Raw genomic sequence first — 17395 nt, 5'->3', positions numbered from 1 at the left:
CCTTGTATTAACCCCTTGAACCACTGAAAATTATTTCTTAAGAGCTGCCTGATAGCGCAGTCTGTGATTGGCAAATATTTTGCCACATTATTTGGCCAAATTGTGTGGATTTAAGGCGTAGCCTAGTGTGTGATTGGCAAATATTCGTGATGTTAATATGTGCCTTGGGGTTCTTTTACCCGAGCATCACGCCTTTGGCCTACTACAAGCTATATATTAACTTACATTATAGCCTAGGCTAATCTCGACAATGGTAAAGGTGGGCCTCCACATAGCAATGAGGGACAGCATCTAAGGTAGCCTCGTTTGACATGTTATTTAATATTTTAATCCCGAACGCAGGGATTGGGTGTTATCTAAAATCCTGCCCTAGGCTCTTCCTGGGCGCTTCTTTGACTCCACGAGGGTTGGACAGTGCAACCGCCCGCCCTGCAACTAACTAAAATGATTGGTCAATATTTCTGTTAAGCTAATTGAACCCCTGACGATACGAAATCGCGCGGAAGTGGTCAACTTGGCACTGGCCAGTGTTTGTATGAAGTAGCCTAGTTCATATTATTTCCATAGCCTACATCTTTTTCCGAACCAGAAGTAATGGAACGCTGGGATGGAAGAGTTGCTCTTGTGACAGGCGCATCGGTCGGGATTGGAGCGGCTGTTGCACGGGCGCTCGTTCAGAAAGGCATGAAAGTAGTAGGATGTGCCAGAAGTGTCGATAAAGTAGAGGTGAGTATTCTGCAATGTTTAACGAATACACAGTAATAACATATTTATTCATATTTCTGGCTAGTTATCGTTGGCTACATATAGATTGCAATAGTTTTCTGGGAGTTATGAGCTAAATTGGCCATGCTCGCTCCAGAATCAATTCTGGCACTTGAAGTTTAATCGAGTCGCTGTGTCCGTTATTAAACCACAGACCGCCAGAGGCAGTCGAAATGCTAGAGGTCTTCGACACTGGTACATCATCGGTAATGTCTTTATGACCCAATAATTATTGATGGCTTTATTCTAGCTAGCCCGGTAGCATCGGGTCATTGTAGGCCTATTGATTAGTGACATGGAAATGTGAGCATGGAATATGACATGGAAATGTGTGAACTTTATTTAATAGGCCTAGCCTACATTTTCAACACTGCCAACAACACTTACACAGAAAGACGGCCATGGTTCGCCCTGTCTAATTGAAACTTGCCATATTATTTAATTCACTTAAATGATGGGTAACCTAGACAACATCTAATGATAAGGTGATGATACATGGGGCAACGTTTTGAGCAATGGTGCTGGGCAACCACATAACCAGTTGCATTTATTCTAATTGGATGGTCATGACAATTTACTGATGATTAAAGTTCTCCAGAAAAGAAATTGTTTCCCAATATCAATGGGAACATGCCAGAACCACAATACTTAGGAACATTGCCCAACATTGCACAAAAAGTTGTCCCATGTATCATTCATCAGGTTTAGAGTGACTTGAGTCACATCATTACTGCAGAATGTTCCAATGGTGGTCCTAAGGGATGAGCCACTGATGGCCATGTGTTTGATTTTATTTGTTCTTTTAGGAAATAAGTGGGTTTCTGAGAACCCTTGTCTGTTGGGTTAAAGAGACAATATTTATCAAGTAGCCTAATAGCTAGGTCACTGTGTGTCAAATCAGATAAGGTTGTGCACCATCTCCGATTTAGCTTGTGTGTGATAAGGGTACCAAAACCAAGGTCTATATATTTTTTTCGAATCCTTCATATTTTTCAGCCCTTGATATTTATTTAGTTTTAGGCTACAGCCTGAAAAGCACATTATCTGGGAGGCGGTCATTATTTTTTAAAAGTATTTTTCGTAGCCAGCTCAAACTTTTTATGACGGAAGACATATTCAGGTCTTAGTTTTAGGACCTAAACATTAAAAACAAACTTTGAGCAAAATCTGAGAAGGTGTGGCAAATATTTTCCTGGATTAAAGACAAACTTTGAGCTAGGGGTGGGCGATATGGACAAAAAATAATATCTAGATATTTTTTTGTGATTTTGATGATAACGATAATTAGTCGATATCCTTTAAAACATTTTTTGTAAAAACTCTGAGTCGCTTTACAGCTCATTATTTATAAGTAGCATCAATACAATAATAACCAATAACCTAACCTGTGACTTTTTAACCAAATCAACCAATGTATTGTCACTCTATGACACATTCCAATTCTGCCCCCACTTGAGTGTGTGGCAATGACATGAGAAAGTCTGAAGCTGATCCTTTCAAAAACCTTTACTTAGGATTCACTGTAAAATGAAGCAGACCAACAGAGTGCATCTCAGTTATTTCCTTCGATGTTTTGTTTAAGAGCAATCATAGCATTCCAAGTTACAGAATAGAAACTAATGCGTTAGCTTATGGCTAATGTATATGAGAAATCCCATAGAGATGCTAACGGTTAGCATAATCGATAAACTTAGATATTTAGACCAAACTTCAGTCCATTTACAAAAGGGTTACATGAGAAGAGTTATTTGCTTACAACTGACTATTAAAATACTCAAAGGCCTCCATATAATACCATGTAGGAAAAAACGTGACTGTCTCATCAATGCTACTTGAACAGAAGTATAGTGGCACAAAATCCCAAGTAGCCTAGTCTAGCTCCACAAAATAAACATTAGGCATGCATGTGACAACATGGACCCACTAGCGATCATGTGACACTTGCTCTGCAGCAGCCAGGGGCTTCTCTTGCATACACCTCCTGGATTTAGTGAATGTATGAGGTTTCAATGCCGGGTGTTATTTCCCCATAAGTAATTTAAATCGATAATGTAAATTTGCACATCGTTAAAACAACAATCACGATATTATCGCAGACGATATATATCGCCTACCACTTTGAGCAAAATCTGAGAAAGTGTGGCAAACATTTTTCTGGATTCTGACACGGCATGACCCAGCTCCAAGCAGCATCCTGGCAGGCCATAGCCTAGTTGCCATGAAATCCTGATACTGTTATGTCAAGGAGAGCACTGTTTGCTCTCAAGGCAAATGTCATTTAAGTTGACCAAAGATTGGGCAAAATGTGAGTTTGCTGTGCAGTGGCTTTCTATTAGGGATGCACAATATTATCAGTACAATATCGGTAAATAGCAGCTTATCAGCATTGGCAGATAGGCCTATGCAGATTTCTACCGATATTGCTGGAAGAAACATCTGCAGACACTAATGTTCAATAATCGACACAAGTGACTGCCCATCTCCACAACACCTCCAGTTCCAGAAGCAATTTTATTTATTTATTTATTTTTTTCATTTTCATTTTCTCCACTCCTAAACATCTGTAGGCCTATACGTCTTACACCTGGACTTAGGCTAAACAGTTACGCAGTGAATCGGGACCATAAAACATTTGATTTTGAGCTGAAAAGCTAACAAAAAAAGCTCAAATTTCAAAACCTTCTTTCCAATATGGTTCTAGGACCTGCGTAGACTTCAATGGCAGAAGACAGAAGATGAGTAAGAAAAGGTAGAACACAACTTTCACTGCTTGGCCCCAGTCAGCTCCTGGTCTATTTGGTCTGTGATAGTTCAAAAGCTTGGTTGCTATCAGAGGTATAGTGGTAAAATAAGAGGTGGGTATGAATTCTGTGAGATCAAGGTCAGGTGGACTGCGCCATGCGGTATCGGATTTTTAAAATGGCATTCAGAACATGTTTGATGATGGTGGAGGTTATTGTTCAATGTTCATAACAATAACAATGGCATTAAATGATAGAGTATTGATGAGTGTACATACAGTATTGTGAATGTGGATAATACAGTGTGATATTTTAATTTTAAAAGTTGCAATTTGTGAATAAACTCTTTTAAGAGGTGGATAAACTATTTCTGAAATTTCAGAGGTGGATAACTGAGTTTACTTGGGTTTAGCCTCCACTATATCCCTGGTTGCTATGCTTCCTTCTGTCGCATTTTGTGCTTGGCGTGTCCCTGTTGAAGATCTTACAATCAACATGACTGCTCTATTAGATTTTTTATAGGCATGGCCATAAATGGGACATTACTTCAAGTGCCCATATGTCTGAGCTGTTCTGTTGTATTTAAATAATCAGCAGCTCACGGCTATGTGCATTCCAAACCAACCAGCCAACAAGCTGTCGATTATCACAGTAGTTTCAAACTAGTGAGCTAACCAGCTCAAAGCCAGTAGACTTGCAAACACCACCAGCAGAGTTGCCACAGATTCAAGCAAAATAGCAAAGTACTTTGTTGATATTGGTGACATAAAAATCTTAAAGTTGATCTTACATTGTATCTTGTCTTCTCTTGACAGGTCTGTTCATATTTGTTCACACAAAATCACACATTAAAAATGAATTTGAGTGTAATACAAAAATAGCTATCAAACAATCGTGCCTACAAGCACAATATTGTTGCCTTAAAAGAACAGTATAAGGAGTTTTAGTCGATCTATAGCAATCTAACTACTGAAAAGGCATGCAAAAACATACAACCATGGCTGTCACTGATTAAGCAGCAATCACTAGGTGATATTGTGTCTTGGATATGGATGGCGCTGCCATGCTGTGAGATTATTTTTTTGTGTGCATTTTTGTGACATGATCAGACCCAGGTAGTCAGAATGACAGGTTTATTAATCTGTCCCTCACATGACATGACCATATTGAAATTTATTTGAACATGATACCAGTAGTATGTGCTGATGTGTGTAGCCTACTACACAAACTTTCATTTTTTTTAGGGGCAGCCGTGGCCTACCAGGGGCAGCCGTGGCCTACTGGTTAGCACCCTGGACTTGTAACCGGAGGGTTGCCGGTTCGAGCCCCGACCAGTGGGCCACGGCTGAAGTACCCTTGAGCAAGGCACCTAACCCCTCACTGCTCCCCGAGCGCCGCTGTTGATGCAGGCAGCTCACAGCGCCAGGATTAGTGTGTGCTTCACCTCACTGTGTGTACACTGTGTGCTGTGTGTGTTTCACTAATTCATGGATTGGGTTAAATGCAGAGACCAAATTTCCCTCACGGGATCAAAAGAGTATATATACACTTACTTATACTATATTTCGTCTTCAGTTGCTTAAAGTGTCCTTTTAATCATGGTCTCCTGTTAAGAAGGTCTGCTGTTAATAATTAACTGTATTGAATTGTGCCATGTCCTTGACTCTCTTCCCAGGAGTGTTTAGATCCGCTATCAGCAGTATTACGTTTACAAGTTTAGGCTTAATGTGTACTGTCTGAGCATTTTCATTCTAACATCCTACAAATCATACAGTTAATAGCAACGTGTGTATTTAATGTGTGTGTGTCTGTGTGTGTGTGTGTGTGTGTGTGTGTGTGTTTGATTGAACACACCTGCCTACATTTTAGATGTAGAAACAGAAACTCACAACAAAAGTGAAAGCAGCTTAATTTGTGTTTGTAAAGGTGTTTTTATTGTTGTTGGCATGAGCAGGGCCAAGACTACAGAGGCAGTAGTACCAATCACTTATTTATCTTAAATGTGCGCTTCCTAATTCTATACACGCAATCTGAGCTTGACACTACCAGCTGGTACCTAAGCAGCAACAGTAGCCCACAAACATGGGACATTTTTACTAAAGCTGCTTTCTTTGAAGTCTTTGTACTTGAATACATTTGAATGACAATAAATTTGAAGTCAGTCAAGCTTCTTTCACTTATCTGTGCAACAACAGACTGAATGGTCAAGCACAACTAGAAGAGGTGGTGTGTTTTGGCAGCACATGCAGACTTGTTGAAGGGACAGCAGCTGAACTAAGACTATTGAGATGGACGTGTGTGGTAACCGTGGGAGATGGACGTGTGTGGTAATTCACTCCTGGAATGGAGTAGTGGAAATGGCAGCTTCATCAATATATAGAGGACTAAACCAGAGACTTTATAATGAGGAGACACAGCACTCAAAAAATCCTCCATAGAAATGCATGGGGCTAGTTTGTAACGCCAATATGGCCGTTGTCTACACATATCACACCCCTTCCTCGGCAAAACGTTGACATGTAAATACATTGAGCCAATCATGTGGTGTGTTGTGAAGACATTGTGCCAATGATGTGTTGTGAACTCGCAGCTGGAGCAAGATTGGTGTCGTGAAGCCTTGCGCACGCGCATTTCTGCCGAAATGGATGCCCGACGAGTGCCCAAAAAGCGTTGCCATTTGGCTGCCGAGTGGAGGGACTTGCCTAAAAGGACTTTGACTAAACTGAAGACCATGGCTTCACTATCCATGTCTGCTAGTTCAGTCCTATAAGATACTGTTAAGTTAGTTCTGTAAGCTTAACATTGATGTGAAGTATGCAGTGAAATTAATTATATGCAATTGTTCATTTAGGGGCAGTTCCCGCTAATCGATTAGCCACAAACTGAATCAACTATTTCCCATCAACAAATATGACTAACCTTAGACCAACTTGCATATGTAATGGCCTTGGATATCTTTATTGCTGTTTGATGTGATCATTTGTCCTTGTAATCAACTAAGATGACCTGAGATTACTGAAACAGTTGTAAAGGCTGAACTTGACAACAAAGCACAGAGCAGGTGCGATGCAAGGTGGATGTCTCTGGATATCAATGGTATTTATTGCCTCAGAGAAATTAGAATGTTTTGTTGTTTGCTTTTACATGTTTTTTTTTTTTGTTTTTTTTTGAAGGGTTGTGTTGTCACATGGAATCATTAAAGGAGTGCTTGGCTGACCTGGGTGAGGGAGAGGGTCTCAACCAAAGATTCTAGAGCAGAGCTTTGGTCACAACGTCATGGAGGTTCAGAGCTCTGTTGCTCTGTTGCATCACAATGGGGCCATTCTGGATGTGCATCTCGCTTTTTCTGAATAATTTGATTGAACAGAGTTTCATTAAATGTTAATCAACCAAAAGGTTTCCTCTTCATATATTTGAGGAGCCATATAAAAGTCCCCTGTGTAAAATAAGCCCTCCACCTTCCTTTAGGTGCTTACAGGTCAATGAATCACAGACGAGACCTGGAAAAGACCCCCGATCTCAGCAGATCTTTTGATTTAACAGCTTGTAAACATCCTCTGTCTTATGGAATAAGTTACCAATTCCTGTGAAGTGTCCGTTAGCAATGGCTGTCGTGCCCCAGTGTACTTGACCTCAGGGGGAACAAATAGAGGTTAAACAGCACACGAGTAGAGGTCATGGTCAGCTCTGTCTTAGTACTGCTTTTCTCACTGAGTACCTCAAGTACCTGTGTGATTATTTTGGACATCGTAATGGAAAACTTTTCTTGAGGTTTTCTGTAACGTCTGTGTGTTGATTTGCACAAGAGATGTTAATGGGCAGTGAAGCCACAAAGCTGCTTAACTCTTTCCTCTCATCTCAAAACACTCTGTGATGACAGGGGCAAGCATGTGCTGGTAGTATCTGCTCATTAAAAAGTATTATATATAAAATATTTATATGCAGAAGTAGTATACAGTTCACAAGAAAAGCATTATTTTATCCTTCAAACTCAAAATAATGCAATATAAATTCCTTTGCATTGGGTCATGTAGGGATGTTGAGCTATTTATTCAGATTTAGCCAAGCACTGTTTGTTAGATGGAAGGTACTTAATCACCTTCCAATTACAGTCACAGTAACATCCATTGGATCTGGTTTGCTTTCACTTTGTTCTGTGGCTCTGGTCAAAATGGCCTGTCAGTGATGAAGTCACTTCTTTGGTGGGAGTTTGTGTCTCTATTTGTGTGTGTGTGTGTGTATGTGTGTGGCCTACACTTCTTAGCTACATTGTTCCGTTCTCCTTCCTGTCAAAGATGGTTAGTTTTCACAAATGCAAGCTTCACACTATTTTATCAGTCAGATCTTAGACATCATTATTGCTGTTGAACCCACACTATTTTTAAAAAAAAGATTTTATCAAGACCCTATAAACAAACAACTTGTGCTTTTAGGTGGTTTTGCCTGCATTGAATTTACCTATATTTTCCTGTGCAGATGTGTCTTTTGTGTCGATGTACTATTGTAAAACTTGAGCACTAAATTCACACCAGTTGCAACAGAATTGAAGTCATCAAGTATATGCTGAAACGCTGCTTTTAAAATGTCAATATGATTGTTTATATTTGTTTGGACTTGGTCTGGAACAGTTGTGTATGTATGATGTGAGTTGTAACACAGAATTCTTCAGTACTTTGCCATCAAGGCCCTTTGCATGGAACTGCTCTGTGGGAAACTTGCACAAGCGCCTGTGGCTCAGAATGAGAAAAGTGTGTCATGATTGGATGAACCAACTGGCATCGTGAGACTGAACAGCAAGCCTAGCGAGTTGAGTTCACTGAGTTCAGTGCACCTCAGAGAGAGGGGATTGGACAGAGTGGGCAAGACCATCATCACAGAAGCTGACCTAGATTAAGTTGCTCACGGTAGAAGGGGCCTATTATAAATTGGAATGTGGTATTTTTTTTATTTGTAACAGTGTTGTTTCTTCAGCTGCAACATCTCAGTCTCTGCAAACGCAAAAGCTGAGTTTTCAAGCGAAACGCCAACAGCGTGTTTAAATCGTTCCGTTTCAGGGGCTTGACAACGAGTAGTATTGTACATGAGAGGCGTATTGGTAACAGAAGGGTTGCGGATTGATAGGAAGACAGAATAGTGCAGACAGAAGTCTAAGTCTATTAGGTTTGGCTCTTGTGTAACTTATCCATGGCATTCTAGAGATGTTTTCAACCTCAGTCACACCCACTATATCGGTATCATGGCTTGTGTTTCTCAGCAAACTGTGATTGAGCATCATCCCTCTCCACCCACCTCCCTCTCTCTCTGTCATTCTCTCTCAGTCCCACTGCTAAACCACAACCACTAAATAACTGGGAATGTGGACACGGCTTTGGTGTCCTCTATTTATAGTAAACCTGCCTGAATGGAAAACTGCCTGAACAATGGGCAATGTAAAATGAAATCTGGCTATACCGGTCGGTACAGTTTTTCACACAATACTATACTGACTTCATTCTCTGGCTGCAAAACAGAGATCTTATCCATTACCGAAAGACATGCATCTGCACAGGAAAATAAAGGTACTTTATTTTTTACAGGTAATGCTATTTAATACTATGCTATTTAATACAGGTCATGCTATTTAATACAGGTCATGCTATTAAAACTCAAGTTGTTTCTTTAAGGTCTTGATAAAATATTTAAAATGCCGTTGGTATCTGGGTTACAACAGATTTGCAAGCCAACAGATTTATCTTTACCTATTATATGTAGGCCACCCAAGATCTACGTAAGGTTTACTAATGGCTCAGACTACAGTAAGACTTGCTTGTCAGCCTTGTCCTTTATCTCATTTTGGTGTAGGTGTTTCCCTTCCTGTGCTTAAATGGTCATTATTGTTTTACTAGTCATCTGACCCATTTCCTGGCACATCCTGTGAGTTTATGACTCTTGGTGAATTACTCTCAGTGCTGTTATCAGGTGGAGGGAAGGTACACCATTGTGTGTTCATTCGCAAACCTTTGGACTTCTAGCCTGCTGACAGGTTTTTAGGTGGAGTAGATTCTGCCTCTGTCATAAGGCACTCCTTCACTGTGGTTCTTTGCTTTCACATATGTCACCATCATCATTTATGACCTTTGACCTCGTGGCAAGGTTTGGTTGCCAAAGACATAGCTGTTGTGTCATCTAAAGCAATTAAGAGGTGATTGAGGCACATGTATCTGACCAGAGACAGAACTTTTTGATGGTGTTACTGTAGGATTCTCTTGTCCGATACATTTTGAAGTGTTCTACCGTAGTTCATTCTCGTTCTTTGATCCACCGCTCAAAGAAATTGGTGAAGGACAGAGAAAAGGATGAGCAGATAAAGTATATGCGTGCTTTTCATTCAAACTGGCTGAAGAGGAGCAGAATAGAAAGAACACAGACTCAGACTTTTAAACTAACATGCACTCACAACCAGCTCACCAAGTCTGTTTTCATTTTATCTTGTATCAAATATATACTCTACTAAAGCCAGGCACGTGCAGAGAAGGGGGGCTACAGGGGCTCTAGCACCTGCCCTTTTGCCCCTTTGATGTCCAAGTGCCCTTTTGACAAGACCCGTTTTTTACTTTTTAAAATGTGTAATACTTCCGCTAGTTCCAACGTGAATATTAACAAATAACAATTTTCTGTGCTAATTGAAATGCCTTGCGGCCACCAATCCGTGACGTCATACATCAGTGAACTCTCAGAAGGTGCACGCAGGCACAGTGCTGCAGGAGACGTTTGGGAGCACAATAAGGTCACTTGGCAGTTAGCCTATCTGAACATAGAATAGTATTCAGCTTAGAGAATAAAATGTTTAAAGTTGTTTCATGTTTAATGAAGTAGGCTATCAAACCCGTTTTAACCATGTCTTGGTCCATCCATTTCAATAACCTGGCAGCTTCGAAAATCTAAGGCTGAACGTTCATAACATATTCTGTTTAGGTTACTATGTTATAGTAGGCCCTAGCTTAGGTAAGTAGACCTAGTTCATAAAACAGAGTAAGCAAACCTTTTCTAAATCGTCATATGCCGACGACATAGGCTACTGTAGTTGTTTAACTAACCCAATTCCACACGTCGTTCTCTGTTTACAGTAGGCTACATTACGCGTCATTTCACTCAGTGGCCACACGCACAGCACGTGAATCTGCACAGCACGTGAATCTGCAAGACACCAGCCTGCTAATGGTGGTAGTTCACTGTGATAAACATTAAAATTATAGCCTGACAAGCCAGACTAGGCAATAACATATTTGCTGCCGCTAGGGTGCGTCTAGATTTCTAGGCTATTAAAATTAGCTTTGAATTTAATCAATAAGATGGAAGATGTTTTATTTTGATATAATTTGCATGTAGCCTAATGTATTCTCTATTGGGTTGTAATCAAAATTAAGTTTTAAATAAAGTTAACACGTTTTCTGAAAATTTTGTTCCCTGTGCCCTTTTTAAAATTTGAGCCCCTGCCCCTTCAAAGGTCTCTGCACGCCCCTGACTAAAGCAGTAGGCTATGCTTTTTTGATTTTCAGCATAAGTGAAATTGTCCCTCTCAGCCTGAGGGTGGAATTGTTTCAGCAGTTTTATATGAGATGTTTCAACATGGAGAACAGAGAAGAGAGCACAGGTGTGTGTGTGTGTGTACACACACGTATTAGCAGGTACATTTGTGTCCATGCTCATTTCCTGTCCGTGATCCGATCCTTGAGAACCCCTCTCTGGCCGTCTTGCATTCCTCTCCCCGTTCCCATGGTGACGGCCGGACTGAGAGAGGCCGTTAGACAGCTCTACTGATATGGGATGGCCACCTGAGGGGCAGTGCCAGTACAAACCACACATCAGAGGCCTCGAGCCTCCGTACAACACACACACCACCAGACAAAATATGAAGTCCCCGTTCATTTTTCCTCTGATGCAAGGTAGGAGGAAGTGGATGAGAGTCAATAGGACTATTTTGAGTTGTTATGTTTGTGTTGTTTATCTAAATAATTCTATTTAATGCCTGGGAGGCTGTGAATACAGAACATGATGTCATACTGTCATCATAATTACATACTCCACAAAAAACATGAGCAGAGTAACACAAATGCATTATTCTATCGGCTGCATCAGCAGTGTTACAGTCACAAGACAGATAAAAATATTTTACGTTTTATTTATAATCTGGGTGCAAAAAGAATTCAACAGGTTGCCATAGATTCTCACGGTATCCTTCTATGCTACTCTGTAAGCATTCTGCACTAGCAATGTTTGTACTTAAAGTACTAATTAAGGGTTCTGATTGAGATCAGTGGTTTGATGACAGGGTAAAGACTGGATGCGGGGTGCTTCTGCTAGAAACTGCTGAGTGGAGATGTTAGCAGCACTGAAATGCACCATCATCAGTCTCAGAGTGAAAGGAAATCAAAATAAAGCTGTATGGGCTCATCAAATTACATTGAACAGACACTTTTTTTACGAAGAGACCCAGGATTTTCTACAAGGAGGAACTCAAATGTTTCCAGGACTTTTTTTGTTCACCAAACAACAAAATGCAGCTCCATGCAGTATCCCAAAATATACAAAAATGTCAGATTCCCAGATAACACATGATATAAACGTTAACGGTATTTCACTTTAGAGTCATGTGCTGAACATCCCTTGCTTCTGTGTCATCTTGTGATACAGCACATTCTGCTTGTTGGCAAAGATGAGTAAAAAAGGTCTAAAAATTCAATTCATGGTTGACTTTGTCTTAGTTTTGATTATGAAACTAAGATAAAATGGCAAAAGATGATTTGTAATATCTCTTTTACCAGGGGTGCAGTAAATGTGATGGGTACTATATGTGCTGTGTAAGGGCACTATGACGTATAGGTTATGACGCTCTATCAAAATATAATTAAATGTGTGTGTTTGATCCCAGCCGATGCTCAGAGGCCCTGTATCCTCACACGGCCAGACTCGGCTCATTCCCCTGCTCCGAGGCCCCCCGCCGCTGCCCAAACCTTGAGCTCCTGTCTGTTTGGCTCCTTCTTTTCAGAAGCTGGCGGCGGAGTGCCAGAGCGCGGGCTACCGCGGGACCCTCTTCCCCTACAAGTGTGACCTGTCCAACGAGGAGGAGATCCTCTCCATGTTCTCGGCCATCCGGATTCTGCACACGGGCGTGGACGTGTGCATCAACAATGCCGGACTGGCCCACTGCGAGCCGCTGCTCTGCGGGAGGACAGACGCCTGGAGGAACATGATCGATGTGAGTGAGGAATAAATGTGTGTGTGTGTGTGTGGCAGGGAGATGCCTACAGGTACATTTATGCCATCTCACCTGTCAAACGTCTATCGTTCCAGTGTGGTTTTCACATAAATCATGTATCATTGCATCCTCATCATAATCCTGAAAAAGAAACCACTACTGCTGACACCATTGCCTCAACTCTTTGATGTCATTAAGCAATCTACTGACTGTTGATAGTGAGGAATACACATAGATTCAGCTATGGCTCAGGCATGGGCTGGGCTTTGTATGAGGTTAGGGTTGGGGTCAGGTTACAGATAGGTGTTTTTTACTGACTCCACAAGATGATTTATGAACCTGCTGACAGTCTCCAAAGCGCTATCCAAACAAATATATTTGCTTTTTAAACACAGAATGATGCTTCCTTCAGATGTGTCATTCACTGTAATTGCAGCATCCAAGAATGTAGGCCACACACAAGACAATGGTTACATCCATGGTGTCATCCATTTTCATCAAACTTGTAGTAAAGGAAATTATTTCCCCATTTTTCTCAGGCTTTAAATATAATGTTGTTTTTACCTTGTGCCTTGCTCAACATGACTTCTATTCAAGTAAACATTGGCTCATTAGAACCTGAGAATGGCCTCAGCAGAGCCACACAGAGTTCCACTTCTAGAATGTTGCCAGCTCCCCCTGTAGTGGGACTCCTCTCGGCCCTTTGACCATTCAGGACCCTGTTGAAAAACATGGCCCACTCAAGGCATACATTTCTGTTGCCCGTCCATCAGTTTCCATGGAATCCGAGCTGAAAGGGAGAAGTGGCGGGGGTGCTGAGGGAGCATGGCAGCAGGAGGAGGGAGAGAAGAGAGAGTTTATTTTTAGCCTGCTTAATCTGGACTCTGGTTCTTTTCCCTGCTCCTTGTCTTGCACGGTGGGCCCGCATTAGCCAGTCTGCTCACGACAGCCAAACTGACTTCTGCTGGGGCCGGCCAGGGTGATACTCCATACACACACACACACACACACACACTAGGGGCAGAAAACATGAGCTTTGGCTCCACCACTCTGTGACAATGGTTGTATGGAGCCTCCATCGCAGTAAATTTTTAAGAAAATATTGTAAAGCTCTTAAAAAGTTCCCTATTTGTGATAAAAGTATGTAAGTAAGTATTACATAAGCCTAGATGTATAATTGAGGGATTGGTGTGAATTGTTCACCAGGTGAATGTACTAGCCCTGTCCATCTGCACACGAGAGGCCTTCAAGTCGATGCAGGAAAGACATATCGATGATGGACATATTATCAACATTAACAGGTGCAATACAGTCACACACACACACACACACACACACCTTTAACAGACAAACCTAGAAATAACAGCAAATGGAGACCAGCTATACCATGGCCTCAAGGCATTAGCCATCAGAATATGTATATCCACCTACCTACTTACCTTCTCGCACTCTCCTCTTCTGTATCTTCTGTCCTGAGCAGTATGGGCGGCCACCGGATGTTTCCCAGTGCAGACGAGCACTTCTACTGCGCCACCAAGTACGCAGTGACTGCCCTGACAGAGGGCCTGCGGCAGGAGCTACGGGAGGCCAAGACCCACATCCGCGCCACAGTGAGCAGAGCAACTCTTCCACTCACTGCCCTCTCTCCTTCTGGGGTTTCAACCTTTCAGCTCCAAACCTGACCACAAATAAAAACTACCTTTTAGAGAGAATGGGGCAGAATATGGAGCATATCTGTTTTGCAAGTTTTTATTATTTTTTATTTTGCTCTTTAATGGTATTGAAAGTGTTTTTTTGTTTCTATAGTGTATATCTCCGGGTATAGTGGAGACTGAGTTTGCTTTCCGGCACCACAATACCGACCCAGAGAGGGCTGCAGCTGCATATGAAAGTATAAAGGTATGTAGGACGTGTGTCTCTCAGAATGTCTTTATTTTATTATTATATAATATACAGAGCCTGGGAGGTCTCATCGCTACAATTTTCTTTTATGTCAAGAGAGCATTTCACTAAAGCGTACGCTCAGTTTACTAAAACAATTTTTAATTTTCAATTTACTAAGTCATGTCCTTGTTTTAATTAAATTGTGCGCTCGTTTTAACTGTTTTGTTCCCAGGTTTTATTCACTGGAACTTGGCCAGCACAATAGACCAATTTTGATGCACATATATAAAGTTCCCCTTGATCATTAAGTCAGAGGCGAGTCATTGTTAAGACCCAAACAATACCAATTGTAGTAGGTTAAGGTAGGCAACAAAATATCTAATGTGTAAAGAGCCAAACTTTCCAGCTTTATCGAAATGTCTGTTGTACTGCCTCTCCTAGTTCCTGTGAATAAAATTAAGCATCATTTTGTAAAACAAGCATACTATTTAGTAAAATGAGCACATTATTCAGTAAAACAAGCACATGATTTAGTGAAAGAAGCGCAAGTCCTCTTGATATACATTAAAAATCTTGCGATGACACCTTGTAGGCTCTGTATATTTACATAGGCCTATATGTTGTTTTTTCCAGTGTTTGAAAGCCAAGGACATAGCCAGCACCGTCATGTATGTTCTTAGTGCTCCTCCACATGTCCAGGTAAATACAAAGTGTCTCTCGCAAAATCTTTCGTTAATTTTGTAAAACTTGAATAACTGTTTTTATATTAGCCTACATACAAATGAGTATTAACATGGAGTGCTTTTAGTTATTGTTTTCCTTTTTTCTTTTGTTTAGATAGGAGATATACAGATGTGGCCACTGGAACAGGTGCTATAGCAACAGGATTGGTCCATATAGCCTAACTGGCTGAGCAGATGAAGAGAGCAGTGTTGGCAGCGCGTCAGCAGCTAACTAGCGCCACCTTTAGGTGACCGTGTGCAAAACCTAGTTCAAAGCCAGACGGATACGTCAAGACTTTGCTTTCGTTTTTTGAAGGGATACCATGCCCCTGGCTGGCAGGAGGGGTAATTTGCTGTTGGGAAAATTACCTCAGCGTCTGCAATGTCCAAGGTGTGTGGTTGGTTGTCTCTGTCAAGAAAAGAATTGTAATAAGGTCAGCTGTATGACCAGTTTTTACATAGTTTTTAGGTCATATCATAATATGTTTCGTTGAAAGACAGAAAGGGGAGAAACTAAAGCACAATACTGACTATTGTTGTAGCTTAATCTAGTCTTTGTTGAAAGACATTTATGTACATTGAAGTTAACACAATCGATTGTTCAGTTTGACTACTGCTCAATGCCATTTTTGACTGAAACTTAGTTATTTTATGTCTGTTATCTTCTGTCACCCTGATATCACTCTTGGGGAGGATGAGCCTCTTAAACCTTTACCCTATTCTTTAGAGATGTCTAGACAGAATGTCCTCGATTAAATCAACATCACTATGCAACTTTTGAAGTAGGCTACTTAGGAAACGCATCAAGGGACACCATATCCACTTATGGGCAGAGTGTCATGTGCAATGGAGGGTTGACCATCTGTTTTCAACATCTTAAATTCCTCACTGGACATTTGTGCTAATCTAATTTTGATACCAGTTATGACCGACAGTCTATGGCTATGATGGCTTGTATTTCAGTGTTATGAAGGGCATGTTTTGTTGAATGTCTCCATGTCTCAAGATTGACACTTCTCAAACTGAATAAGGTTGTATGTTCTGAATTTGTGCTCATTGTTCTGTGCCTAACAATGAAGTGTTGTACAGCAGGAACCTGAAAATGAAAACTACAACCTTACTGTATATGCCTGAAATCCTTCCTAGAAAGGAAGATTACTGAACTGTTTGTGATGATAAAGCATGTTTTGTCTTTACACAAAGTCTCTCAAAAATTAAAATGAGAAGATACAAAATGTTTCTGAAATGGGTCTGCATTGGTTTAGCTTCATCATACTGAACTGTGGACTACAAACTAATAGTTTTATTATTGTACTGTGTATGACAATGCCTTAAAGGTTCCACATGCAGGACCTTGAGTTTAGCCTGGAAACAAATACCCATAGGAACCTTTGGCAAATTTGAATATGCTCTGCAGGTCTGTCTGGCAAAGTGGCCATTGACGCTCATTTCCAATGTTCCTAAAACCCGGGCACCCAATCACAATCGCTAACTAGATGTACCGCAGAGCGGTACAAAATATGACCGCCGCCCAGTCGAGCACATTTTTTCCACAAAAATAAATCACGCTGAAAGGCCTTTATGATTCTAACTGTCTCACTAAATTGCATTATCCACACTCAATTCTCACTGGTATCTGCTAGACAACAAGTACCAAAACATGATTAGTTCATAGATTTCACATGTAAAATTCATTTTATACAACCCCACCCCCATCTTGCCTGTTCATAATTCTGAGAAATTCTTGAATTGTGTGCATGTGTGCGTGTACACGTTTATGTTTATGTGTGTGGGTGTGTGTGTGTGTGTGTGTGTGTGTGCGTGCTTGTGTGTTTGCCTGCGTATGTGTGTTTGTGCATGTGCACCTACAGGCCAGTTGGTGTATAGTAACATAAATTAATTTATTGTGTGGCCCCCCATGAACGGAATTCCACGAAACTTGGCGTGCATTCAGAGGGTGTCATAATGATCCTACACTTCCAATTTCATGCAGTTTTGACTATGTTAGGTCACAGATACCTGCGATTACAACACCTCATTTTTAC

General features: G+C 41.0%; 1 protein-coding gene across 4 annotated transcripts; it reads left to right on the top strand.

Moving 5' to 3' along the window:
- Positions 1–410: 410 nt before the first annotated feature.
- On the top strand, positions 411–16589 carry dhrs11a (dehydrogenase/reductase 11a). Of its 4 annotated transcripts, none has more exons than XM_042093472.1 (7): positions 411–726; positions 12535–12744; positions 13951–14045; positions 14225–14354; positions 14551–14643; positions 15262–15327; positions 15466–16589. In XM_042093472.1, exons 1-7 carry the CDS (start codon positions 595–597, stop codon positions 15505–15507), a joined length of 768 nt encoding a protein of 255 aa, XP_041949406.1. In that variant the 5' UTR covers positions 411–594; the 3' UTR covers positions 15508–16589. The 4 variants fall into 4 exon arrangements, with proteins under 4 accessions (XP_041949406.1, XP_041949408.1, XP_041949409.1 ...); XM_042093474.1 differs by lacking the exon at positions 411–726 and adding an exon at positions 9025–9064; XM_042093475.1 differs by lacking the exon at positions 411–726 and adding an exon at positions 9268–9301.
- Positions 16590–17395: the final 806 nt, after the last annotated feature.

The sequence above is a fragment of the Alosa sapidissima genome, chromosome 5 (genome assembly GCF_018492685.1).
Source record: "Alosa sapidissima isolate fAloSap1 chromosome 5, fAloSap1.pri, whole genome shotgun sequence".
NCBI lineage: Eukaryota > Metazoa > Chordata > Actinopteri > Clupeiformes > Clupeidae > Alosa > Alosa sapidissima.
This window is presented reverse-complemented; position numbering and strand designations above follow the sequence as displayed.